This window comes from Saccopteryx bilineata, chromosome 5, assembly GCF_036850765.1.
Source record: "Saccopteryx bilineata isolate mSacBil1 chromosome 5, mSacBil1_pri_phased_curated, whole genome shotgun sequence".
Classification (NCBI taxonomy): Eukaryota; Metazoa; Chordata; class Mammalia; order Chiroptera; family Emballonuridae; genus Saccopteryx; species Saccopteryx bilineata.
The window spans coordinates 4,279,368-4,305,838 of NC_089494.1; the positions used below are offsets into that span (position 1 = coordinate 4,279,368).

Sequence of the window (26,471 nt, forward strand, 5' to 3'; positions counted from 1 at the left end):
TACTGCCCGCCAAAGAGGTTCAAGGTGATGGAATCCCATTTGTTTCCAACGAACAGCGGTCAACTCGCCCAGCGAGAGAAGGTTCTGGTTTCCCAAACTCGGTCAGTCAGCCCGGGGAAGTCACGGCCAGCTTCTTCCAGGCCTGGGGCCCGCCCTCCATCCCTCGGGACCCGAGCACCCAGGGGCACAGTACTTCATCATCCCGGGGTCCCCCATGTCCACATCTTTTAAAAAGAGGGACCACACCCGTCCTGGCCTCTTTAGGGGACTGTTGTGAGGGCGCACAGGGATCATATGTGAAGTGGCCGGAAGGGAAGGTTGCCAAGCCCTCAGCAGACATTCGCTCCGGTGGCTCCCGTCTCCTCCAAGTGCGGACGTGGCTGCCCTCTGACCTCACGTGGGCGTTTCCTCAGGGGAGGGGAGAAGTTCTGGCAGGAAAAAGCCACGGAGACAGGGTGCGTGTGTGTGTGAGTGTGTGTGTGCGTGTGTGTGTCCTGCAAAGCTATTTCTCACTTCGAAGTATAGAGTAAAAAAATATTGTCCTCTGTCGATGTCTGACATTCCCCCCCTTTTTTTTCTTTTCTTTTTTGGTGGGGGAGGCAAGGACGATGGCAGTCAGACATTTTTATTGCAAAGCGCCGTCTGGAAAAGATGCAAAACAAAATTGCTGAAATGCAAGGGGAGAAAGCACGAGGTGGGGGGGCGGGTTGCGGGAAACAAAAGGCCCCCTTCCCTTTGCTTACGGAGTTCAAAGGCAGAACCGGCAGTGCCCCGCAGCAAATGGGAAGCCGCACTAATTTTAAAGCCATAAAGCGCCATCCAGTGCCCTGCAGGGCAGGGCCACACTGCAGCTCCCGGCACCTAAATAAGACACGGTTCATTTACTCGGCAGCTTAGCCTAATGTAATCATCAGCGGATTTTCGCCCAGAGTTGTAACAGGCAAATAGCCGCCCGAGGAGGCGGCCCTCCCAGCCACCGAGGGGGCTGCCGCCAGACGGCTGTTGATTAGAAAATTTTTCAGTTTTGACAAGTCCTTTAATGAACATAAATCGCACCTTGATTGGTTTCCATTCGGGGCCACGGGCGCAGACACACACCTGAGAAGAGGGGTCTCTCCGACCCCCACCGCGCCCCCACCCCACTTCCTCGCGAGAGGCCTCAGCGCAACGTGCCGGCGATCGGGTTCCGCGCAGTGGCAGAGAGGGAGATACTTATAAAACACAATGAGGAGATGCAACTTCTGAGCCGAGGAGTGGAGGCCTGGTCCCATTCTGCACCCCCTCCCCACCCCACCCCACCCCACCCCACCCCACTCTGGCCGTGTCCAGTCTCTCCCACTGAGTTCTCGGGAGGGGCTCATTGTCGGGGGAGAAAACGGATGGTTCTGACTGATCTACCTTCTGCAAGCATCTCCAGCCACAATTAGTAACACTCAGATAATAATAATAGTAACACAAAGGAAAACAAAATGATACCAATTGGCAACAAAGAAGAAATACCACACTAATAAAAGATAGTGTCCCGTCAACTCTGCTAGAAGCTTGAGGACTCAAATCCACAAGCTACAAGGTTACATCAACATGTTTACATAGTTACACACATACACACACTCACACCCGTATACTTCTTTTTTTTTATTTTAATTCAGAAAAGCAAGAGGAAGAATTTTTCAATGTAGAAAAAAATAGAAGTCTAAGCTCTTTGGCTGTTTAATTGACACAGAGGGACAGAAAGGCTTCATTTTTTTTTTTTTTCCCCTGTCTGGTCTCACCGAGACACCTCGCAAGCACTGTGGCCCTTTTCTTGGTAAATCCTAAACACTTCCCAAATCCCAGTGGCTACAGAAAGCAAACCAGGGATTCCTCGGGCAGGAATACGACCTTGACAGAGAATCTTAACTATCTGGCGGATGTGTAAGAACAGGTCTGAGCTTTGCAGTAGCTGTTTTATCTAACAGAAGTGGTAGAGATCAATACGGATACCACCATGGCAGTATGCTCCCTGGGGGCTGAGTATTGATATATGGGAGAGACCACTGACACTCTCTGAAACTGGTGGGCCCAAGGCCAGAATGACGTCCGTGTTCACCCAAAGCTCAGGCAGGGACAGCCCCCCTCCACCCTCACCCCCATGCCTCCAGCCAACAAGGGCCCTCAGCAAACATAGGAACACCCCATGTGAGCAGGGCGGGTGGGTGTTTTCATTCTTTTTTTTTGTGGGAGGGGGTTTGTTTTCATTCAAATGGGTTCTGGACCACCACGCAGGTTATTAAACCTCCATAATCCTCTACGTCCACGGCCCGATCCTGCTCATGTCCTGGCGGTCTCTCTTGATCGGGGCCCTGCTTAAGGACGGTCGTCTCCTCGTCCTAGTTTTTATACGAAAACCTCCGGCTCCTGAGAGGTATCTGCACACCCACGTTCACTGCAGCGGGGAGGAGGAAGCCAGCCAGCCACACGTCCCCCGGCAGAGGGACGGATAAACAAAAGCGGGTCTGTCCGCACAGCGGGGTGCTGTTCAGCCTTCAAGAGGCCGGAAATCCTGAGCCAGGATTGGGTGACACCTGGACAAGCCAGTGCCGGAAGGACACACGCTCCATGGTTCCCACTCATACAGGGTGCTCTCAGAGTCACGCCACAGAGACAGCATGTAGAAGGGTGGGAGCCAGGGGCTGGGGGTGGGGAGAAGGAAGGTTCTGGAGAACGACTGAGCAACAGTGGGCATAGACGTCGCACTCCCGAAGGGACGTTTAACCGTGGTCTGGGGGGTCAACTGTAAAATGGTATGTTATGGTTATTTGGTTACAATTTAAAAGAAAAAAAAAACACAAAAAACCAACCAACAAACAAAAACACCATTGACCTTAAGCCCCCCTCCCACCTGGAGGGCTTCTCTTCCTACAATGGGCGTCACCAGGTGAAATAACCAGAACAAGAGGAAGATGGCTACTCAGGGCACGGTGGGTGGGCTTTGGGACGCCTGCCGGGCAGGCAGGCAGGGCGCCGCCCTGGTGGAGATACCCAGACGCGCACGGGTCTGAAAGTTCCGGGGAGGCAGGCTTTGGGAAACCACCTTGGGAAGTGTGACTTGCGAAGTCTTCCTGGATGAGTCCCCAGGGAGAGGGAAGGTGGAGGCCAAGGTAGAGGAGGGAAGTCACCCCAGCAATCACAGTGCTCCACAGAGCCACCTCCAGGCCGCCAGGACGGGGACGGGGCAGGAGTGGAAATCATACCCGCAGGTGCCACCCTCCGCCTGCACAGCAGGAGGAATTACCCAGAGACGGGCTGACAAGCACCTGGGACTTGGGTAGGAAGGCAGGGAGGCCTCTGATGGGGGGTGAGGGTGGGGGATGCCGACCTGGGAGGCCACGGAGGTCCAGTGCTCCTTGAGCGCTTTCTCCGCAGAAAACAAATGAAAAGCGAGTTCTGCCGCCCACAGCTCTGCGGGTCCAAGTGTGGGCCTGCACCTCCACGTGAGCCCCCAGGTGTGCATCTGTAATACCCTCGGCCATCGACTGTCCCTTGTAAGTGGGACGAAGCCTTTCTTGGAAAGAGGCAGAGCCTTGGGTCGGAGGCGGAGCAGACAAAATCTAAATGCTGAGCTCCTCCGTGTGTGGACCGTAAATGGCAAAAAGCCTCTGTAGACTGGAGGCTTAGCAAAGGCTACGTTCTCCCCTCCCCCTCCGTATTGGCTATGAAGCTGAGTACCTGCACCCACTTCACCTGTTTCCTTGACTTGCTGGAAGCAATTTACATCCCTTCCTCTGACTCTGTTTTCAGATGTTGGTAGATTTCACTAATGCATCCTGTTTATGCCTTGGGAGAGTTCCTGTTTTAGCCTTGGATGTGTAACTTTGTATCAAGGACTTCCTTGATTTGCATATGGCTATATAATAAAGCAAACTGGGGCTATGGGGCACTCGGATATTGCCATCAGCATTGAAGAGTCCTTCTGGTCCTATTTTTTCTTGATGAGTATGTTTCCTTAATTCCGCACCGTTATTAGGAGCCGTGCTGGTGCGCAGCACCTCCAGGGGGTGCCGGCAAGGCTGGTTGGACAGGCCAGGTCTGCCCAAGAGACTGACCCGTGCAAGTGACCGGATGGCGGTGGCTCCCAGGGGCAGCAGGGATGCTTGTTGCCTTGAGGACATGAGCGCCTGTCCCAGCCACAGCAGAGCCTGGACTATAGTGCTCATCCCTCCTGTTCTGGTGACAGCAGACCCCTCGGGAACTGTCTGCTTTCCTGAGCTGACCACTGCCAGCCCTCAGAATGCTTGCAGAGGCACCAGGCATGGTTTGACATATGCTGACGGACCCATTCCCACCACCTGGAACAGGCAGGCAGACTGGAACAGAAAGGCTCATTTGCTGCCAGAGAGCTCCAAACTGTGGCTCCTCAGGAGCCATGTTTTCCTCATCTATATAATTTTTTTTTTTTTTTAATTTTTCTGAAGCTGGAAACGGGGAGAGACAGTCAGACAGACTCCCGCATGTGCCCGACCGGGATCCACGCCGCACGCCCACCAGGGGGCGACGCTCTGCCCATCAGGGGGCGATGCTCTGTTGCGACCAGAGCCACTCCAGCGCCTGGGGCAGAGGCCAAGGAGCCATCCCCAGCGCCCGGGCCATCTTTGCTCCAGTGGAGCCTCGGCTGCGGGAGGGGAAGAGAGAGACAGAGAGGAAGGAAAGGGGGAGGGGTGGAGAAGCAGATGGGTGCTTCTCCTGTGTGCCCTGGCCGGGAATTGAACCCGGGACTTCTGCACGCCAGGCCGACGCTCTACCACTGAGCCAACCGGCCAGGGCCCTCATCTATAGAATTTTAAGTACATTTTTTTAAAGCGGATTCTATCAGTTTTAAAATTTTACGGCATTTATAAAGCGCCACATGTGTGCTCCCCCCCCCCCCCCCCCCCGCTGATGCAAGCTAACCTGCACTGAGGGAGGGAGGTCTAGTTGTGCGAGGCGGTTGACTTCTCAGTTCTAATCTCACCGCAGTTTCCAAAGCAGAACCGGGACCATCATGGTGGGGTTCTAAGACACGGGACTCCATTTCACAGGATTCGATTTCACGGGACCCGCAGGGATGGACCCCTAAGTCCAGACCCATAGGGAGCAGAGCACTGACCTGGCCCTCAATCCGGCTAGGCGACACAGGGCAGCATGGCCGCGGAGGGCGCCCGGGAATCGGGGAGGATCTGCGGTGGAGGAGGGGCAGGAAGCCCCCCTGGACGGCAGCCTGGAAATGCTGGAAGCCAGACCGGAAAGGAAAGCACTGACCAGGGCACAGCCTCCAGCCCTGCGGCTGACCAAGGGAAACAGATCAAGTAATCCTTCTTCAGAGGACGAGCGAGGCGCACGGCAGGAGCGAGTACCAGAGAGGACGACACGGCGGGCGCCCTTCTCGGGAAGAAAGGGAGGCCCGTCTTCGCAGGGTGACTGGCCATTCCACGACTCCACAGGGTCGACACCCGGACGGCCGCGTTGTGCATGTGTCTGCCTCACTGTCCAGACTCAAGCTACTCTGACGTCTGCAAGTCACCCCGACTTTCCTCTTACGAGGGAACTCAGTGCCCCCCACTTTAAGAAACCTGAGGTGCCCCTGAGCAGGCGGGTGTGCGGAGCCGGCCGAAGTCCTCGTCGCAGCCCCTTGGGGAACCCTCCATCCTCGACAGTCGCTCTCGCAACCCGGCCGTCTCTTCCTCCTTCCCCTCGATCCATTCTTTACAGAAAACTACCGGCTTAGGAAATCACCGTTTTTGTCATTTTCTGCATCACCGATGAAGTGGGTTTTTCTGTTTGATCTAGAAACTAGAACCATACTGAAATCAGCATTCGGGTGACAATTTAGAGTCCGAGTTTGTTCACGTGAAAGAAATAAAAAAAAGCATCAACAAAAAACAAACCAAACGTCAGCAGCGTGCGGAATCAACGATGGCTCTGTGGAGCCGGAACGAGGTGTCTGCAGAAACGGGCGTCCCGCGAGAAGGAGTGTCAGGGAGACAGACGCGACAGCGTGATAGCCGTTTCCCACTCGGGCAGCGCAGGCTGGGGAAGAACACGCCAGCCAGGTGTGCCGGCCAGGTGGGCTGTCCCGTCCACCACGTGTCCTCGCGAGGAAGCCCTGGAGAGGAGAGCCTTCCTGGCCAGGGCACCGGCAAGTCCGTGGCTGGACTGTGACCACGTGCCGAGTCTGACGGGTGCGCTCAGGAACCCCCGCGCAGCACACACCTCTGTCATCAGGCGTGTGCGCCGCGCCCGCGACACGGAAGGCGAATGACCAGCGATGCCGAACTGTGCAGCCCTGCGGTCTGAGCTCTTTCTCAGTCTCCCCTCCCTTTTCCTCTCAGGGTGCTTCCGGAGCCCCCGGGGAAGTCCAGGCACAGGCTGCCCTTCGCCCGGCCCGACGGTGACCCAGCCAAGCGTTGTCAAACCACGAGACACTCACACGACTCCGCCCCCGAGGAAGCCGGGCTCCCGGGGCCTGGCGAAGGTCTGTGGTCACGCTCTTGTATTTTTCAGAGAAACAAAAACAGACACCACGAGCGCCTTCAGGTGTCTTGCTTTTGTCTGTTTTCTTCTTATTTCAATGTTTCGCTTTGTCTTTGCAAAATGGCCCAGCGGAGCTGAAGCAGCAGCTACGGTGGTCGGTCCCGGAGGGGGGGGGCGATCAATCTGTCCCAGGTGCCTGGGACTTGGCACCGGAAGTCCTGTGTCCTGGGCACCCCCTTGGCCCGAGCAGCGGGGCTGCCGGTCACCTGACCTGGACCGTCTTCGTTATCCTGGTTGCGCGTCCCACCTGTCACCTAAGCTGGGTGGTGGGTGTTATTTAACATCAGCGTTTGGAGAGAGAGGAACCGAGTGAACTGGTACGTCTTGTCTTCTCCTGGGACTGGCCCCGCCCAGCAGCTCCGGTCTCGGGGTAGGCTTTTTCTTAGAAGCCCAATGGGCTTCTACGTTTGCTTTTGTGTGTGTGTGTGTGTGTGTGTGTGTGTGTGTGTGTGGGAGAGAGAGAGAGAGAGTCAGAGAGGGACAGACAGACAGGAATGGAGAGAGATGAGAAGCATCAATCATTAGTTTTTCATTGCGACACCTTAGTTGTTCATTGATTGCTTTGTCATATGTGCCTTGACCGTGGGGCTCCAGCAGACAGGAGTGACCCCTTGCTTGAACCAGTGACCTTGGGTCCAAGCTGGTGAGCTTTGCTCAAGCCAGATGAGCCCAGCTTAAGCTGGCAACCTCAGGGTCTCGAACCTGGGTCCTCCGCGTCCCAGTCTGATGCTCTATCCACTGCGCCACCGCCTGGTCAGATGCTCTGAGTTTTGAGGAAACATTTCAGAGTTGCACACTCTTGAAGAGTCTGAAGCGACCTCACACAAGACTACAAGACTGCAGCATCCACCTCCGCGGCCTTCTCCACATGTCCGGACACCGTCCAGCCACCGGAAGGAGGGGACTCATCGTATGCACAAGACGACGGATGTGTGACCTGCACTTCCCAGGCACGCTCCAACTTCTGAAAGAGGGGGGGGCAGCCCAGGTCCATTCAAGACCAGCCGGTGAACACCTTCGGTCAGAGACAGTGCCGTGAACTTGCAGGCTCTCTGAGTGCCCCTCCCCCAGCCTAACCGGAGAGCTCAGTGACCTGTCCCCCCACTGGACGCTGTGGCTGTGGAGGGCACCCACTGTTGGAAGCACTGATAACTTTTTAAGGCACCTGGAGTTGAAAGCCACCATCACGCCTTCCTCCTGTGCCCGCGTCTCCTTTCCCCCGACAAGGCGGGAGGAACAGGGACCCCCGCCAGCCCGAGGCGGCCAGCGGCCACTGCTAACGGCTCTTGCGCCTCTGGAGAGAGACTGAGCAGGCTGGGACGCGCGGCGGTGGGTGGTGGGTGGGTGCAGACTTCACGGAACGCAGAGGCAGCGAGCCGAGGCCCGGGGTACTGCTCCCCGGGTCACATGACTGCTGCACTGAAGGTGGCTAGTGATGGAGTCAGGGTCCAGCCTGATGGGGCCCGTACCCCTGTGCCCATGAAATACACGCCTGGGCTGACATGAAGAGAGCCCCACGGAAACATGTACAGCCCCTGGCTTTGGAGGGGCCGCTGCAGGGTGCGGCCTGAGGTCTCAATCCTGCTGGTCCCAGGCACCCTCAAGCCCGGGGCTCTTAACCCCCTCCCCCCATCCTGTTAGAGAACGGTACCTTAGGGTCCGTCCTCAGCAAAGCATGTGGCTTCCGTTTTTGGTAAGTAAGTTACCTAAGCATGGAAACTCGGTGCTAGAACCGGGAGCTGGCTCAGCTGCTCCACGACGGACAGAACCACCTCGCTGTCCAGCCAGGTTCTTTTCCTTGCCTCCCTGGAGGGGGAGGGGCTGTAGGCTCCACAATCTGAGGTCAACGCGGACCCTTTGCTCCATGGCCAGTAACAGAAGACCAAGAGGAAGGAAACCCAAAGCCAACCATCCGGGCAGAAGTTTTCTCACGATTTCACCATTTAATGTCATCACGGCATGTGGCCAACAGACGGATCCTCATGGTCTTTCGGCCACCACACACCTTGCGGATGACCCAGAGAGGGGCGGTTAGTGCGTCATCGCTGCTGCGCTGAGATCACCTGGTTCTATCACTGCTTGCAATTTTCCAGACGACAATCACCGGGCCGCTCGTCACGGGCAGAAGGGACACCACCTGCACGTCCCCGCATTCCTCCTCATAAAAACGTCTGGACTCTGCCCACACACGAGCCCTGGACGCCTCCTCTTGGCACAAACCAAAGACCCCCGCCAACGACTCAGCACAGAAGAGACCTCTCCTGGCACCCGTCAAGAGAACAGACCCGACTCACTGTCCCCCCACCTTCCCTCCAAAGCTCGGCGGAGGTGACAACAGGACCCTGCCATCTTTCTGCGCTCGAGGAAGTCCAGTCGCTCCTGGTTGGGCCACGCCTGTCGGGGGCTATGTCCCTGCACTGGTGGCTTCAGTTCCCAGGACCCTGGCGCAGACGGACCTGCACTGGGCGATGGCCCCGGCTCTGGCTCGCCACGCCATTATGCAACCAAGCCGCACCGTGCTTCTCTCCCGTGTGCCAGTAATATCCGTGCACACATCCAAAAAAAAAAAAAAGAAAGAAGAAAGAAAAAGACCAGACACCAGGTTATCACAAGACCAAGTCTGTGTGGGAGGATTTTTGAAGACCTAATTGTGATGACATAATCCAGAGGTTGGGATGAAAAGGAGGCGTTAGGCTCCTGCTGGAGCTGTCTGGTACACACTGTTGTCCCCCTTTTTCCCCTGGTCACCCATGAGGACTCTGCTCTCTGACTAAGCCGGGGGGAAGGCAGTGCAGGGGCAGGACCCCGAGAAGACCCCCACGGCCACGGGGCTCCGAGGGGCAGGACCCCGAGAAGACCCCCACGGCCACGGGGCTCCGAGGGGCAGGACCCCGAGAAGACCCCCATGGCCACGGGGCTCTGAGGGGCAGGACCCCGAGAGGACCCGCACGGCCACGGGGCTCCGATGGGCAGGAGCCGGGCGCCGGGGCTGGGGACTGGATGGCAGCCTGGTCTCGGGCGGGCCTCATGGGGCTGGTGTTGTGTCTCTGATGTGGAGGCCACCCGGAGAAGCAGCCTGACTCAAGACCCTAGATAACCCAAAGTAAACCCAGCACAAAGGAATTTCCTCAGTACAGCCAAGGACCGACACCAGGGAGGTGTTCCCATCAACATCAGAAATATGTCTGGACACCCCAAAGTCCTGGTTTCTAACATGGCTCTGAAACGGGGGGCACCCACCCAGCATGGTGCCGCCTGTTACCTACCGTGCTGATACTAACTTACACATGAATATGTATATACTTGTATGTATGTTATATATGTATATGCATATAAACATACACTATATGATGTATCTATTTTTAGAAATCATGTTATTTTCTTAATGTTGAGTTTTAGAGAGAGAGAAACATCAGCTCATTGCTCCACTTATTCATGCATTCATTGGCTGATTCTTTTATATGAGCCCTGACCCGGGATCCATCCTGCAACCTGGGCACGTTGAGATGATGCTCTGACCAACTGAGCTGCCTGGCCAGGGCCTATCCTTCACTGTTTAGCATAAATGCTCACGGGGGTGCAGTGGGGAAAGCTCCCTGATACGTCGCCAGAGGAGATAAAACACATTCTTCCCAGGGAGTCGGCAACTCAGCCCCAGAGCCATCAAAGCGCAGCCCTGGACAGCTCTGGACAGGAGGGCGGCTGCGTGGGAGGCGTCTGTCCGAGGGAAACGCATGTGGGCACAGACGCGGACAGACCACGTGGACTAGTCACTCAGCAAAAACAACTCAGAGGAAATGCATTTGCCCAGTGTCCCTCTGGAGAGAGTGTTCCATCCACCTGGGCATGTCTGCATGAGACGGAGCTTCTGCAGCCGCTGAGGACGGCAGCGTGCAACTCCACCGACCTGCTGGCCTGGGACGGGGCCCGTCGTCATCTGGGAGCAGGGGCCACCGGCAGCCCCCGCAGGTGAGCGCACGCTTGTGGACAGAGGAGCACCCCCCAAAAAAAGCCTGGCAGCCACGCTCTCCAGGTGGTATTATGGGGGTGACTCACTTTCTTTAAAACATTTATTCCTAACATCTTGTCCTGGAGTTTTCAAAGAATTTAAATTTTTAAGTGAAAAGCTTAACACAACGGGGCAGCTAACACGATCTATTTGAATCAAGACAATAACCGTGCAAGGTTCACAGAATGCGTTGCCATGGAACGCACGTCCCATCTTCAGGCTTCATCAGCACGTGGTCTAAAAAAACTCTCCATGGGTGGAATGCCTGCATCCTCCCCCCAAGAGGATTAATTCTGATTTTCATCGATCTTCTATCAACCACCAATGTCACAGATTTTACTCACACACAGAGAAAAGCCCCTCTCGCCGGATGAGCTGACCTGTGCTCCGACATATCTGGCAAGAAAAACCGAGTCACGGATGCACTGGACTGGTTTCTGCCCCCAGCCGCTCAGCTGCGGATCCGGATCCCGGGTCCCCCACGTGACTGCGCCCCTAAACCGAGTCACGGATGCACTGGACTGGTTTCTGCCCCCAGGCGCTCAGCTGCGATCCGGATCCTGGGTCCCCCTTGTGACTGCGCCCCTAAACCGAGTCACGGATGCACTGGACTGGTTTCTGCTCCCAGCCGCTCAGCTGCGGATCCGGATCCCGGTTCTCCCACGCGGCCGCGCTCCTAGATAGGTTTCCCGGTAGATGGTCGCTTCCCTCCTTTGCTCTCTCACCCCTGGCCCCTGCGCTGTGTACTCTGATTTACCACGCCACTCCGTCTGTGCCTTCTACGGAAATTCCCCGTAGCATTCATGAGAGGGCCACCAATCTGATCAACCGTGGGGGTGGGGGGCGGGGAAGAGAAAGACTCTGGGTCTAACAGCCTGTGAGTATTCACCTCGGGATGGAGCAGGAGAGCAAATCGGGCGACGAGGGGCTCTGGAGACAAGGGGTCCGATGACTGCTGTGACCTCCCCCCAGCCCCCCGCCCCCCGCCCCCACATGCAGACTACACCCTGAGAGGGCCGTGCCTGCCATGTGGGCCAAGGAGGCGATACTCACGTGCAGACTGGGGTGATAGGTCAGCACGCCGTTGTCACACAGGGTGACGTACTTCTTCTTCCACTCTTTATTGAGCGACTTGCCGCTTCGTTTCAGCAGCATGCCCTGCGAGGAAGAAGGAGCGGGAGACAGGTGAGTGACGTCTCAGGTCCGCGTTTCTGCAGAGGTCGGCACACAGGTCGTTCAAACAAATGTGTCTTTTGTCTTAAACTTTCATTTTAACTTTGCCATCTTAAGTGCAAATCACACTTAGTTTTAGGTTGGTCATTCAGTTTCTTCCTCTTTTATATACAGTGTGTGTGTGTGTGTGTGTGTGTATATATATATTCAGCCAGTTTCCTTTGGTGGATGCCAGTGTGGAACTTGACTTGGCAATACTGTATCCTAATAGATAGTTTACTAACCACCCGTGATGTACAACATGGTACCTTTCCTACATAAGCACACGTGGGACGCCCATAGGTACGTGAGAAAAAAGAAAGGAAACTTATTTCCCCTTTTCTAAAAAAAAAAAAAAGACATCAATTGTATTCTTTATTTACCTCATGCTATTTGCAACTGAGAGTATTTCATTTGAGCTTATTAAAAATGAAATTCCCTTTGCACATGCAGTGGATGGCACTTAACCAATGAACTATGTATAATTTACTTAAATCCATTTTACTGAAACCGTGTTAAGGGCTTCCTGAAAAGCATTGCCAACTTCGAAACCCACACACACAACTGAAGCACGCCTCCTCCTCCCGTCCTTAGACGACGGATGAGAATCCATTCTTGCTGTAACTACCAATTCCCCGCAACCCTTCGGACCTTTCCTGGGCCGAGGAGCCGCTGGCCAGCACCGAGCCCTGCCAGGCCCACGGCCCTGACCTGGCACTTCTTTTCCGGTTGGGGCTCACGCCTGCCCCGCCCTGCCCAGGCCGTGTCAGCTGGAGCTCTCAACTCGGGACCCTTCTACCTCCTGTCCGTGTAAATCGAGGGAAACAGAGGGCCCTCCTTCCTTGCTGTCTGTTGACAGACTCCCGGGATCCTAACTGCCACCGAGGAAGTCTTGAGACTGGAGTTCGCTTGCTCGCCCGATGGAGGCGGAAGGGAAGCCCTAGGTCTGGAATGGGGTTCTCCACCCGGAAGAAGGGGACGCGCCCTTGAGTGCCCTTGGGAGCTGCTCCGCTTCCAGTGACCTTCTAATCCCGCGACACTGCCCCCCTCCGCCGGGAACTACAGCACGGGGGGGGGGGGGGAACCAAGGAAGCATTTTTATGTGACAATGAAGTTCAAATTCCAGTTCATCACCAATATTGTGACAATACTGGGTTTTTTGTTTGTCTGTTTTTTATACCAAATGCCACGAAAAGAATGGGTCACGAGCCAGCCGGGGACTCTCATCACCGTTTAAACACTTGTTTCTGGGGGAAAATATTTCACAGTCACTGTGGTGTCCCCTGTAGCTGAGAGCTGCAATGCAGGCCTCTCCTGCCGCCCACCAGGCCTCCGAGGAAGGGGGCTGGCTGGCCGGCACGGCCATGAGCAAACCCCACACCCACTCCTCTCCTCTCCCCAGAGAGGGCCAGAAAGACTCGCTTCCTCAGGGATAAAGGGGAACATTCCAACCAGGGGGTGATATGAAGAGGTGATGTCAGTGGGCAGCTAAAGCAGGCTGCTTTGTTCTGGCGCCAGGAGAACACATTTTCTTGGTGAAAGTCCAAATCTTTAGAATTTTTTTTTTTAATTCAGTGAGAAGAGGGGAGGCAAAGAGACAGACTCCCGCATGCACCCCGACCAGGATCTACCTGGCATGCCCACTAGGGGGCAATGCTTTGCCCATCCAGGGCACTGCTCTGTTGCTCAGCACCTGAGCTCTCCTCAGCACCTGAGGCGGAGGCCATGGAGCCATCCTCAGTGCCAGGGGCCAACTCGCTACAATCGAGACATGGCTGCGGGAGGGGAGGGAGGGAGGGAGGGAGAGGAAGAGGAAGAGGGAGAGGGAGAGGGAGAGAGAGAGAGAAGCAAGAGGGGGAGGAGAGGGGAGAGTAGCAGATAGGCGCTTCTCCTGTGTGCCCTAATTGGGAATCGAACCCGGGACAACTATACTCTGGGCTGAGGCTCTACCACTGTGCCAACCAGCCAGGGTTAGACAGTCCAAATCATGATTGTCCTAAATAAGTTCTACGGTTCCCCAGAGAGGGTCATGTTGATGACATGTCCTCTTCAAATTCTGCAAACGTCAGCGGGGCCCGAAGGACACCTGGCATCCTAGGGGCCACGTTTCTGTAGGCCAGCCTTGGCCCCACTGTGTTTGTTACCCAGCCCATCCCAGTCCCCCAGGAAGACTGTGGAGACGGAGCCTCAGCCACCCTGTCCCCCACGTCACCGCTGTTCCCAAGTTCACGGGCCCAGCCACCAGCCTGTGGAGGAGCCGGACCCGTGAGACACGCTCCTCCTTCGGTGGCCCGAGTGCTAACACGTGTTGGCGTGTTTCTAAGCGTGTCACGCTCCCTCTCTCACTTGCCCCCATAAGCAACAGGTCAGGCTGGCAGGGTTATGATGGCTCCTTGTCACAGACAGGCGAGCCACACAGGTAAGTAAAGTCAGCTGATGGGAAGCACTGGGCCCAGCCGTCCTGCCCTCATTATTCACCGGGCTGCTCGGTCCTAAGGACAATGACCACAGTGGGTCCCCGCCTCAGCCTGGCCTGAAGCCTTCAGTCCTGACCCGCCAGCTCCTCCTTCGGGAGCACAGATACCAACCCCCAAGGGCTCAGGACCCCGGCAGGTGCCGCCAGCCCGATGCCAGCCTGTGCGGGGACAGCGAGAGAACAGAGAAGTATCATCTCACACGGACACACCCCGTGACACCCACTGAGAACCGCCAGGAGTGGGGTGAGCAGGGTCGCTGTGAACCGGAGGAGGCCGGACCCGCGTCACGGGTGGGGTATTTCAGCTCGGACATGGCGGCGTCACCTGTTCCCGTGGGCACGCCCTGGATGTGCGGGGCGGTGACTCCGGGGGAAGCAGCGGGTGACTCTGTGTCTGTGTCACCGTTTCCTGACTACACACGAGAAGGAGGGAAGACGGCGGCTTCTCACTTTATAGTCCTGGCCACGGAGCGCACCCTGTCTGCGTGTACGACAGGTCAAGCCGAGAGAGTCTGCAGGCTGGAGGTGGGCAGGCGGGCGGGCGGGCGGGCATTGTTTGTGACCTCTGGCCGAGAGTCACCAGAAGCCGGGAGCGGGGACGGAAGGCGCTGGACCTCCCACAGCTGGGCCACCTGGGCCCTCCATCCTAGTCACCTACAACAGCCACCGACAGACCCCAGCTTCCCCAGGGCCGTCCCGACCCAGAGAGCCGCGGACTGTGGAGAGAACGTAACCGCTCCGACCTCAGAGGCCTGTTCCGCACGCGCACGTGTGAACCTTCCAAACAGGGGAGCCGGCCCGGGACGCAGAGGCCTCTTCCACACGCGCACGTGTGAACCTTCCAAACGGGGGGCTCGAGCCAGCCCAGGATGCAGAGGCCTCTTCCGCACGCGCACGTGTGAACCTTCCAAACGGGGGAGCCGGCCCGGGACGCAGAGGCCTCTTCCGCACGCGCACGTGTGAACCTTCCAAACGGGGGAGCCGACCCGGGACGCAGAGGCCTCTTCCGCACGCGCACGTGTGAACCTTCCAAACGGGGGAGCCGCCCCGGGACGCAGAGGCCTCTTCCGCACGCGCACGTGTGAACCTTCCAAACGGGGGAGCCGGCCCGGGACGCAGAGGCCTCTTCCGCACGCGCACGTGTGAACCTTCCAAACGGGGGAGCCGGCCCGGGACGCAGAGGTAGCAAATGCATCCCGCCTCCCCGTCAACAACAGAGGGAGCCCGTTCCGAAAAGCCCGGGCGACAGAGCTCTCTCCTCGGCGGCCTGGGGCTGGGGCTTCTGGAGCGGCAGGCGAGCAGGACTTCTGTAACCAGAGGTAGGACACAGCTTTCTGTAGGTGAAAACATGCCCTCTTTTGCTTTTGCGTTCTTTTCTCCTTTCTGCCTCAATTAATTCTGAACACTGATTTTTGAGACGATCTCTCCCAAGGGAGTCCCCATGATATCAGAGCCGCAGGGAGACGTCTGGCGAAACCGTTTCATCCTGATGCTCTAGACTGGTGTTTCCGCATGACCCTCGCCTGGTTTCACCCAGTCCTGGCCCGGGCGACCCTGGGTCAGGGAGCCGGTGGCCCAGGACAGCTTGAGTGCCCGAGCAGGGGTCTGCCGCCCTCCGGGAGCGAGCCTGGTCTGTACCCCGGGAGCGAGCCTGGTCTGTACCCCGGGAGCGAGCCTGGTCTGTACCCCGGGAGCCGCACTGAGAGTGGAGCGTCTCCCCAACACGTCCTTACCCTCAGGGACCAGGGAGACGCCATACTACGCAGCCACCCAGGCCAGCCTCTCCTTAGTCCCAGCCTCTTCCCGAAGCAAAAGGTTCCCGGTCTCTGCCACCGTGACGTGACACTCTCCTCTGCACCCGGGACGACCCCCCCCCCCCGAGTGCGGAGGGGAGGGAGTGAAGCCATCGTCCCCTTCCTTGGGACACATTTCTACCGAGGCAGCCGGAACAGGTCCACAGGTCCTCACCGCTACGGGCGAGACCCCCCCCCCCACCAAGCTTTTGTCCTTCCACACTCACACGCTTTCTACTCGAAGATCCGAGAAAACGGAAAGCCCTAAAAATAGCTCATTGTCAACTCTGAACGGCTACGAAGCCATGATCCCACTGGTCAGGAGATGACAGAGGCCAGAAGGCTCTTTGCCCGAGACCCGGGGCGGGCAGCTCCCCTCAGTGAGCAGAAATGGCCCTTCTGATTCTAAGTCTCTCTGATCCCGCGTGACCCTGGGCAGAGCCGCATGGCAGCATGTCAGAGCACATCCTCGGCCTGTCCCTCAGACGCCACTTTGGGACGCGCGCGGCCCTGTCTCCTGCTTCAGACGGTTCCTCGTTGACCAGCCATCACAATGGAGACATCAATTATAGTCGGAGCTTTGTCTGACTGTCACGGGCACTCACACATCTATTTTCTTTAAAAAGTATTTCAAAACAAGAGGGGGCTCATTGTGAGCCAGGGGCTGCTGTCTACGAGCCTGAAGTATTAACCCACGCGAGCCTACAGAGAACGTGATGGTGATGGCTAGGGTCGCCCCCATTTTACAGACGGGGCCGGTGAGGCTCAGAGAGCCTGTGTAACCTCCCCAGCGTGCACCACTGGCTGGGTACCGGTCTCGGGGAGCTCCCCGTGCCCCGTGAGCTGAGGTCTTCGTGCCCCTGTGTAGACCATCCCACACTGACATGGAAATGCCCAGGTGCACTGGAACCAACAACAACAACAACAAAACTAGCGCGAGTGACGCTGCGCGCACTGGGTTCAGACCCTCAGAGATCTCCCGGCTTCCGCTGAGCAGAGCTCTGACCAAGAAGGGATGCTGTGCTCTGTCCGTGGTCCTGAACCACCAAGCTAGGAGAGTGTAACGGTTTTCTCCACTCAGTACGTTCTCGACCCTTAGGCAGCCATAGCTGAGAAAAAACAGACCAGCCTCCTGTGTGTCTGTAACAAAAATCAAAACCATGTGGCTGGCACAGGCGTGGAACCAGGCAGCTGGCCGAGGAGGCTGGACGGACGGGGACGAAACCCGAGGTCGGAGACGGGGCCTGAGTCGTGCCCCGGCCGGCAGAATGACCTCAGACCTGGGCCCAAGGTGGGGGGGGGAGGCGCGGCGGCATGGGTGCCGTGGGGAGCACGCGCCTGGCTAGGGAGACTTCGGGCAGACTTGCTGCTGGCTCTGAGACACTGGAGAGGAGGGCGTGTTCAAGCAGGCTGAGAAAAGGCACTTCCAATCAGAGCCTTTTTGGACTGGCCCCCCGAGAGAAAGAAGCTTCTCACCCCCAGCTTCTACCGGCGGGAAACTCTCCGAGTGAGAACTGGCCTCAGCACGAAGACCAAATCCAGGGGGTGTCAGCAGATGTGATCTCAGAACACAGACCCACCACCAAGGGACTGGTGGTCGAACTCACCTCAAGAACTTTGCAGATGGAAGGAGGGCCTCGGGGGCCCTTCCAACCAAAGGAGATTCGTGGGTTTAGACATAAGGCGCTGCGGACTGGGTCTTGTCTAAAGGAATGGATAGCCATTTGATACAAGGGGCACCCAGAAGATTTTTTTTTTTATAATTTAGAAATTAAACGTCATGGGGTGACATTGGTCAATCAGGGGACAAAGGTTTCCGGTGAACAGCTCTAGAGCATCTGATCGGGTGACTGCCCTGTGCGCAGAGACTGGAAAGAGAGAGACTCTGAGGTCTCAGACACAGAACTGTCACCAACCTGCTGGCGTCAAACATGCGAGCAAAGGAAGGGTGGGTGCAGGACACGCCAGCCGTAGCGCGTCTCGGGGAGCAGACACGAGCTGTCCCCAGCGTGCCTGGCCCAAACTCCTAACCCACAGAACCCTGGGAAATCACGAAATGGTTATTGTTCTGAACCACCAGGGTCCGGGCTAATCGCCCGCAACAGGAAACCACCACAGAAGCGTCGTGGACTAGACTCATCACACCGGAGCGGGGCCCCCTCTGTGCGTCACCTCCTCCCTCCACACTGCTCTTTAAGGGTTAACATCTTTCGGTTGATCACCCAGCAAGAGACTTGGGGCTCTGGGCCGGCTCAACCACTACTCTCCTCTGTCACTTGGAAATGGTGAGTGTGGAGCTAAACTGCTACCCCCTAATTTACTGATGCACCCGAAAGTCGGTGACTTCAATGATCGACGACCCAAATATCAGATTCCAGGCAGGCACGTCCCCCTCCCCTTTTTTTTGCATGAGGAACTTTTCCTAATGGGCAGAGCAAAGAGCAGAACTGTCTCCTGGCTGTGGTCTCCTTATTAGTCATGTGCTTTCCTCGCCCAAGTCCCAAAGGGTCACGGGAAGCCAAAAGCAATGTGAAGTGTACAAGCTTTAAATAACTTACAAAGTTAATGTAATGAATGTAAGTGCAACCTGAAATCCATCACTCAGAGCTTGCTGCAGCCCCAAGCTGTGATAAAACACCACTCATAAATTTATATTAAAAGTCCGCTCGATAGCAATTATTTACCAACGACGACTTACTGGCTTCTCAGGGGACTGGGAACCGGGAACTGGAGACGGGGCTGGGGGGGGGGTCTTGACCAGTCAAATCTGTCTTTGTTTCGAGTTGGAGGGGCAGGTGGCATTGGCATCTGCTAGCACAGAGATCGGCATGACATGGGGAGGGGTAGGGAGGTTGGGTTGGGGGCATTTAATGGCCAGCGTCCCCTGTGGAAGGGAGTCAGGACGGCTGCATACCGCCCCGCCCCCCGCCTGAAGATCAGCTCATGCACGGGCACATCCAGGGAGCACAGAGCGCCACACTGGAGATGGCATTGCTCATCTACTCGGACCGCCTCTGGCGGCCACGCGTCCGTCTGACGGCAGGACGGCAGGTCGAGGAGCAGAGCGTGGTGTGATTTAGCAGGGATGTAAATGGAACTGTCCCGCTGTCCTGCAGGGGGTGCCGGCAGCTGCCTAATCACCAAGTTTAAAAAGACAACAGTGGGTTTTTTTTCCCCCCATGGCTTAAAATATCCACATGAGTTCAGAAGTATTAAGTATTTCTACTTCTAATTAATACATAAATAAGTAAATAATAAAGTAAGACCTGAGGTCTGTATCCTTGTTTGGTTCTCTAATGAACACCTGCTCTGGTTCCTCAGCATCTGAGGATTGGCGTTCATAACACTTTTGAACAGATTCTCATGACAGGAAGTCAAGGGTCTATGGGTTTCTAAGAGGTCTCAGAGAGAGGCTGGCATCCTAACTGAGACCCAGAGTAGGATCACCACTCCCTCGCCTTTCATATTTACATTTGTTACTTTTATTCTAATATTTTCCCCCATAACATGTGTTAAACTTGTGGTTTACTTAAACACACACATATATATTATTATTATTACTATCAAGTGAGAAGAGGAGAGGCAGAGAAACAGACTCCCGCATGCACCCTGCCTGGGATCCACCCTGCAAGCACACTAGGGGGGTGATGCTCTGCCCATTTGGGGTTGTTGCTCTGTTGCTTGGCAACCGAGCTATTTTTAGCACCTGAGGCGAGCCCACAGAGCCATCCTCAGCAGCTGGGGCAATCTTGCTCAAACTAATTGAGCCATGGCTGCAGGAAGGGAAGAGAGGGGGAAGTGGAAGGGAGAGGGGTGGAGAAGCAGATGGGTGCTTCTCCTATGTGCCCCAACTGGGAATTGAACACAGGACATCTACACCCTAGGCCAGGACTCTACCACTGAGCCAACCGGCCAGGGTCTAAAATATTTTGATTGATTGATTTTAGGGAGAGAGGGGGGGAAGAGAGAGCAAGTGAGAGGGAAAAACATCGATTTGTTATTCCATTTAATCATACAGTCATTCATTGAGTCTTGTACATGCCCTGACCTGGGATTGAGCTGGCAGCCTTGGCGTATGGGGACACACTCTAACCAACTGAGTCGCCCGGCCAGGGCTTCACTGACTTTCTAAAACACAATCTGGGTGGGTGGCAGGTGGATGGAATCTCATCACTGGAAATTGAGGAGCAAAAGGGCTGTCGACAAGGAGCGGGATGTCTTCCCCTATCACCAGCTCCCTGAGGAAAACGGCCCACCGAGGCGTCTCTCCTAACTTCCCGTTCTTCCAGAGAGGAAACCCTGTTCATCCCGCTCCTCCCCCTCGTCACACGAAGCTGACCCTTGTGCACAACAAATGACGTACTTTTCCAAGGACATGCCTGGACCCAAGGGAGTGGAAATTCACTCACAGCAGTGACTGTCCAGAGGGGGGCAGTGTCCGCACAGCCTCCTCCTGCCCACCCTCCATCCCCGCACAGGGCGGTGTGCTGACCTCTGCAAGCTCTGTGACCACACTCACACCCCCTTTCCCTAGGAGCTGTCCATGCCAGCCCCCCCCCCCCCGGGAGTGCTGGGAACACTGTACTTGGCACAGTCTGGCCTGCGGGCCGCACCTCACCTCCTGCCTCCTTTTGTAAATAGAGTTTCATTGGGACACAGCCACATTCAGTCATACGTGTGGCTGCTTCCACCCTGCCCGTGGTCGGGGTCCATGCGTACAGGAAAGGCCTGGTCATCCGCAAACCTTAGAACACTTGCTCTCTGGCCCCTTCATAGCACCAGACTGTGGGCCCAGCCACAGGGCCTGAAACACTCGGCAGGCACCAACTTTATTTAAAACTGGCAAATTCTCTCCTTTCTCCCGGACATGCCCTTCTCGTACCCTATTCCCCACCACGCCGGGGAACACCCCCTTACTGTGCAGTCCCGAGCTCCGGCCACGGGCTCTCAACTTCCGTAGCCTTTACTGAATCAGCATCAGCGGACTCGGATGATGGCTGTCATGGGCTGAATTACAGCCCCCCCCCCCCAGTGCGTGTGTTAAGGCCCTCACCCCCTCTCGCACTTAATAACGTGACGGTGCCTGGAAAGAGGTTATTATGGTTAAAGGAGGCCCTGATCCAGTATGACTGGCGTCCTTAAAAGAGATCGGGACGCAGAGACGCAGAGGAAAGCCGATGTGAAGACGAGGCAGGAAGAAGCATCAAGGAACCTCGGCAGAAACCGTCCCTGCCCACTCCTGGGCCTCGGACTTCCAGCCTCTCACACAGCGCGACGACACATTTCTGCTGTTGGAGCCCCTGGCCTGGGGCGTGCGTTACGGCAGCCCGAGCGGGCTAGCGCAGGGTGCACGGACAGGTCGTCACTGCGGTGGCCCAGGGCAGGCCGCCCCCAGCGTGCCTGTGGCACCCGGCACAGTAGGTGGGACCATGATGGCTCTCACCACACGTGCCCGGCAGGGTCCTGCGTCACAACTGCGCCTTCAGCTCAGCTTGTACCTCCACTTCCCCACTTGCTCAAGTCCTCCCTTCTCCTTCCCCGACAGGACGTCCCTCCCCTGGGTGTCCCGCCGGGCACCTCACATCCAGCACACCCCAAACAGAGACGCGGCCGCCTTCCCCCACACAGTGGGACTTCTGGTGGCCGGAGTGTCGGAGCCGGCTCTGCCTCTCGGTCCCCTATCAGTGCCCGGCACAGAGGTTAGTCCTGAACCGACTATCTCAAGGTTTAGAAATTTCTAGTTCTAGAATGTCTCCCCAAAGCAAAGCATCTCCAAATATCAAAGCAATTCCACAGACAGCCTAAAACAGAACAAAACTAAACTAAAGTAGGGAGGGAGGAGCATCGTGCCACTCAATCAAAATGCCGCCGAGTCAGATCTGGATGACTGACGTGCAGGTCGCAGGGAGCAGAGTGTAACAGAGGGAGGGGGGCCGGCGTGACAAGCCCACGGGAACCCCGCGATCAATCGCGGCAGCGCGTGGCTCGAGGTGGAGAGAGCGTCCTTAAGCGAAAGAGCAGGAACCATCGTAAATTAAGACCAGGCATATCCGCCTCACTCCGGAAGAGACTCCACGGTATCCGTAAACAGAGATGCTGAGGAGGAAAAGGACCTTCCAGAATCCCTAGCATTCGACAGATAACTTAACCAAGTGCAGAGAGGTGAGGAAAAGCCTTCCCGGTCTGCACAGCTGAGCCAGGATTCGGCTTCCGGCATGCTGATTCCAACCAGTCCTCTGGGTCCTAAGAGACATTGCTTTATCAATAATAATAATAATACCCCCCCCCAAAATACTAAAACCCCCTACCTAATGCAACTGTATCGCACACAGAAAAAGATTTACAAAGGGGGGCAGGATATCGTTTTTGTAAGAGCAGGAAACATAAACAGCAAGTGGGAGACTCAGAAGAAACCCAACTTCAACACAAAAATCACTTTCATGTTTTCAAGGCATTTTACAAGTGAATTAATTATCAAGTCCTGGCAATTGTTGTGATGACAGTGTCAGGCTTGTCATGCTCCTAGGACGAGGACATCGGCTGGGTTTCCTGGGTGATTTCAGAACAGGTGACAGACACGGGACAGAGCTAGGCAGGCGGGCGGCACATCCGGCTTTTGGGTCTCATATCTGTTACTGTCCACCTCCCCCAATCCTTTCTGGAGGAAGACCACAGAATGAACTTGAATGGGTACATTTATTCAGTTGATAACTATTGAACAGCTGCAATGTGGCACACAGGCTGGTCTCTAGCCTGGGGACACAGTGGTCCCAGCTTCCTGGGGGGGGGGGGCGCGGGAGGAGAACACAGTGTTCACAGCCTGCCGGACGATGTAAGTACTAGAAGAAGGGTGACAAGGAGCGGGCGGGGTGGGCTGACTGAACGTCAGAGGAGACAGTCAGGGAAGGTGGTACGTGGTGAACGGTGCCCCCTTCCAGATCCCTCCATTCACGCCCTACACCTCCCGGGACCTTAAATTCACGGCAGGCCACCACGTCATCCCTAGAGGGAGGAAACGAATGAACTGGTCTTCCTGGATCCTCCCCAAATGGAAAACTTGTAGCAAATTCGCACCCACCATGCCTGGCTGTAAGTTTTGGTGAAAGTGGACAGAGCCCGGTGACCAGTCCTGGGGGGGCTGCACCATTATCATTTCCTGTCTGGTTCAAAGGGACTCCACGGGGACTGCAGGGTGCCCCTTCTTAAGTGAACTCATTAAAAAAACCCACCAGTGTCTCTGCCTCCCTGTCCTCCTCCGGAGGGCCCATCAGACCCCAGACCAGGCTGTTCTCCCAGCTCGGTGGGTTCTGGGGGGCGTGGGGGAGGAGCACGGGACTTGGAGATGATTTCTGGCTCTTTTCCAGGTTCCCCAGTGACCCCCCCCGCCCCACCCCCCTTTCTGGTTAGTCATATTCCTGCCGCTCGGCCGGGCTGTAGGGTACAAAGGGTTACACTTTAATTGAGCTGCCAGCATCGCCAACAATCCCGTAAAGCCCCGATTACGCGCGGCGGGGTGAGGGGCGCACCGGTTATTGTGGATGCCCTATTTGCGAAACCCAACCCCCCTGCCACACACAGGTCAGCTGACCCGCGCGACCTTCCTGTCATTAGCCGCTTCTCTTCCTACCTCACTGCTGAGAAAAATCACACGGCCCCGGGCTTCAAAGCGCCAGCCCGGGGAACTGGATTCGGCCGGGAGCTAATCACCCACAAATCCAGCCCGAACGGGCAATAATTGGCTAAACTGCTCCCCTCTCCAGGGCGCAGCAGTAATTTGGGATAATAAAGAAAAGAATTATTCAGCTAACTGCCCCGAAATGTATGCTTTGTGACCGACACACTTCACATTTTAATAATGATGGACACGGAATGTAATTGGATACCATGTCAACTGAATAACAAGGCCAAGAACAATGGAGGGGGGTGGGGTGGGGGTGGGGGTGGGGGTGGGGGGAAGGGGAAGGAAGTTTGTTGGGTTCTTCTCCCTTCTTTAAAAACCCTGTTGACTCTCAGAGTCACGCTGCAGAGACGGACACTTCACGTGGAGGTCTGCCCAGATTTATGAAGTCCCAGCCAGAGCCGAGTGAATTCTAAACACAGGCAGGAAAAATAAAGGCCATGGCCCTACTCTATGTGGGGATCTGAAAACGGTAACAACAATACGCTTAAAAAGAAAAACAAAACCCAGAAAACAATAAACCTCCTACTTCCAAAGAAAAGGAAAAATAAAACGGAAACTAAGAATAAAACCATCTCCAGCAGGCTGACCCCCCCCTCAATGCTTCTAGTTAATGTAGTCTCTCGGTCACTCGTTCTCCTTCCCTTCACCCGGCGCTCTGTGACAGGGCTTTCAGCAGCAGGGATGACAGACAGCATCTGCATTTAATGGCTGCAAGTGAGGGACACCCGGGGAGCAGCCCCTCGACACTGCTGGTCCTCAACACTGCTGGTCGTCCTGGACTAGGTGCTTGCTCAGCAGAACACCTCCGCTCCCACCACCTCTGGGGGCCCTCCTCACCACCTTGGGGGGGCCCTCCTCACCACTTCCAGGGGCCCTCCCCACCACCTCGGGGGGGCCCTCCTCACCACCTCGGGGGGGTCCTCCCCACCACCTCGGGGGGGCCCTCCCCACCACCTGGGGGGCCCTCCCCACCACCTGGGGGGCCCTCCTCACCACCTCCGGGTGAGGGCCCTCCTCACCACCTGGGGGGCCCTCCCCACCACCTGGGGGGCCCTCCCTGCCTCCAACCAGGTCCCCCCATGGAGGCGAGAACCAGGAACACACCTACCAGGCGGGCCTTCTCCCAGGTCTGGAGGCAGACCGGACTGAGTCTGTGAGATTTCTCCTTTATCGAAAGACAATTAAACTGAATGCGATCGCCTGCCCAGGAAGCCGGGACATCCAGGTGTCCAGGCAGGTCCACAGGGGGTGGTCAGGGACGGGCAAGGCCAGAACCCTTCCTGGGATGGCGGGCACACCACAAACTACAACACCCCCGTGTGAGGACACAGTGACACAGTGACACAGGACGTGGCAGAGAGGAGTGTCTGTAAGAGCCACGATGCACCACCTGCAGCTGCTTCTTGTTCAAGCACGGGGTCCGAAACCCGGCAGCACCGCCCTGGTCACGCGGGCTGGGACCACCGCTCCTGAAAGGGCGGGTGCATGCTTGTGCCTGGGAGTCGGATCGGGGAGGGTCCAAGCTACGGAATGTGTGATGTCTACCTAAACCCGGAGGCGGATTTCACGGCGGGCGGACCGGGCGTGCGCCCTGGGCCCCGACTTCTGAAGGACCCCGCTTGACACTTTTTTCTAAAGACACCAAGTTTGGTTTCACATGCGCAATTTTAACACTGATAGCACATAATGTTTTTTATTTATTTAAAAATATGGTTCACAGGTATTTTTATTCCCCCCCTCTCTCTTTTTTAAGGGGCCCAATATTTTCTTCTGAGCCCAGAGCCTCAACTGACCTTAATCCGCCTCTGCCTAAACCGAAGCTGGAAGTCTTCTGCACGAAGGACCTGCCTTGGGTCGCTCCCCCGCACTTCCAGTGTGTTCTTCACAGCGCACCCTCTGTCCCTGCTTCCCCGTCCTTCTGCCAGTCGCTCACCATGCGACCCCCAAAACCGCCCTGGCAGAGCCTGCTTCCAGGAGCACCCCTCCCCTGGAAACCCCAGCCCCTGCTGCGGACAGCACCACCTCGTGTCCCACAGGGAGCTCTCCCTCACGCCCCGCCCCAGGGCTCCCTGGGCACTGTGTCCTGTGACAGCTGCAGCTACTCACCCCAGTGCCTCAGGGCTCCCTGGGCCAGGAGACCCCCTCATCCGACTCTACCTCCCCCCATAGCTGGGTCTCCTTGACATCTTAGGCCCCTCACACTGGACCTGCTCTGGATACCAGGGTCCCCACGAGACCTGTGAGACAACTTAGGGTCTGATGTACGGTCAGTTCTGAGACCTGTTGCCGGTGTAAACGACACACCTGGTTTCAAAGGATGTAGGAGAAAAAATATTTTTTTTATATTGATAACATACTGTAGGAATTAAATTGTGATTCGCCTTAGTGAAATAAAAATATTACTAAAATGAATTACACTTGGGTTTTTTTTTGTGTGTAATTTTTTTGTACTCTTTCTACCAAAAGCAAACTGGTTCGCATTCTGTTTCTATCTGACGGCGCTGCCCCACCATCCCCCGACCACATCAGACCTTCCCCGCCCGGCCCCTGAGCCTCTGCACAACCAGCTCAACCACACCCTCCGCCCGGCCCCTGAGCCTCTGCACAACCAGCTCATCCACACCCCACCCGGCCCCTGAGCCTCTGCACAGCCAGCTCATCCACACCCCACCCGGCCCCTGAGCCTCTGCACAACCAGCTCATCCACACCCCACCCGGCCCCTGAGCCTCTGCACAACCAGCTCATCCACA

General features: G+C 56.3%; 1 protein-coding gene across 8 annotated transcripts in view; it reads right to left on the reverse strand.

The window, feature by feature from the left end:
- Positions 1 to 26,471, reverse strand: part of AGAP1 (ArfGAP with GTPase domain, ankyrin repeat and PH domain 1) — a 520,801-nt gene that overhangs the window by 181,239 nt on the left and 313,091 nt on the right. For all 8 annotated transcript variants that reach the window (XM_066233630.1, XM_066233629.1, XM_066233636.1 and 5 more), the window contains one exon: positions 11,612 to 11,716. In XM_066233630.1, coding sequence (XP_066089727.1) covers positions 11,612 to 11,716 — 105 coding nt within the window. The remainder of the gene's footprint in view (positions 1 to 11,611; positions 11,717 to 26,471) is intronic.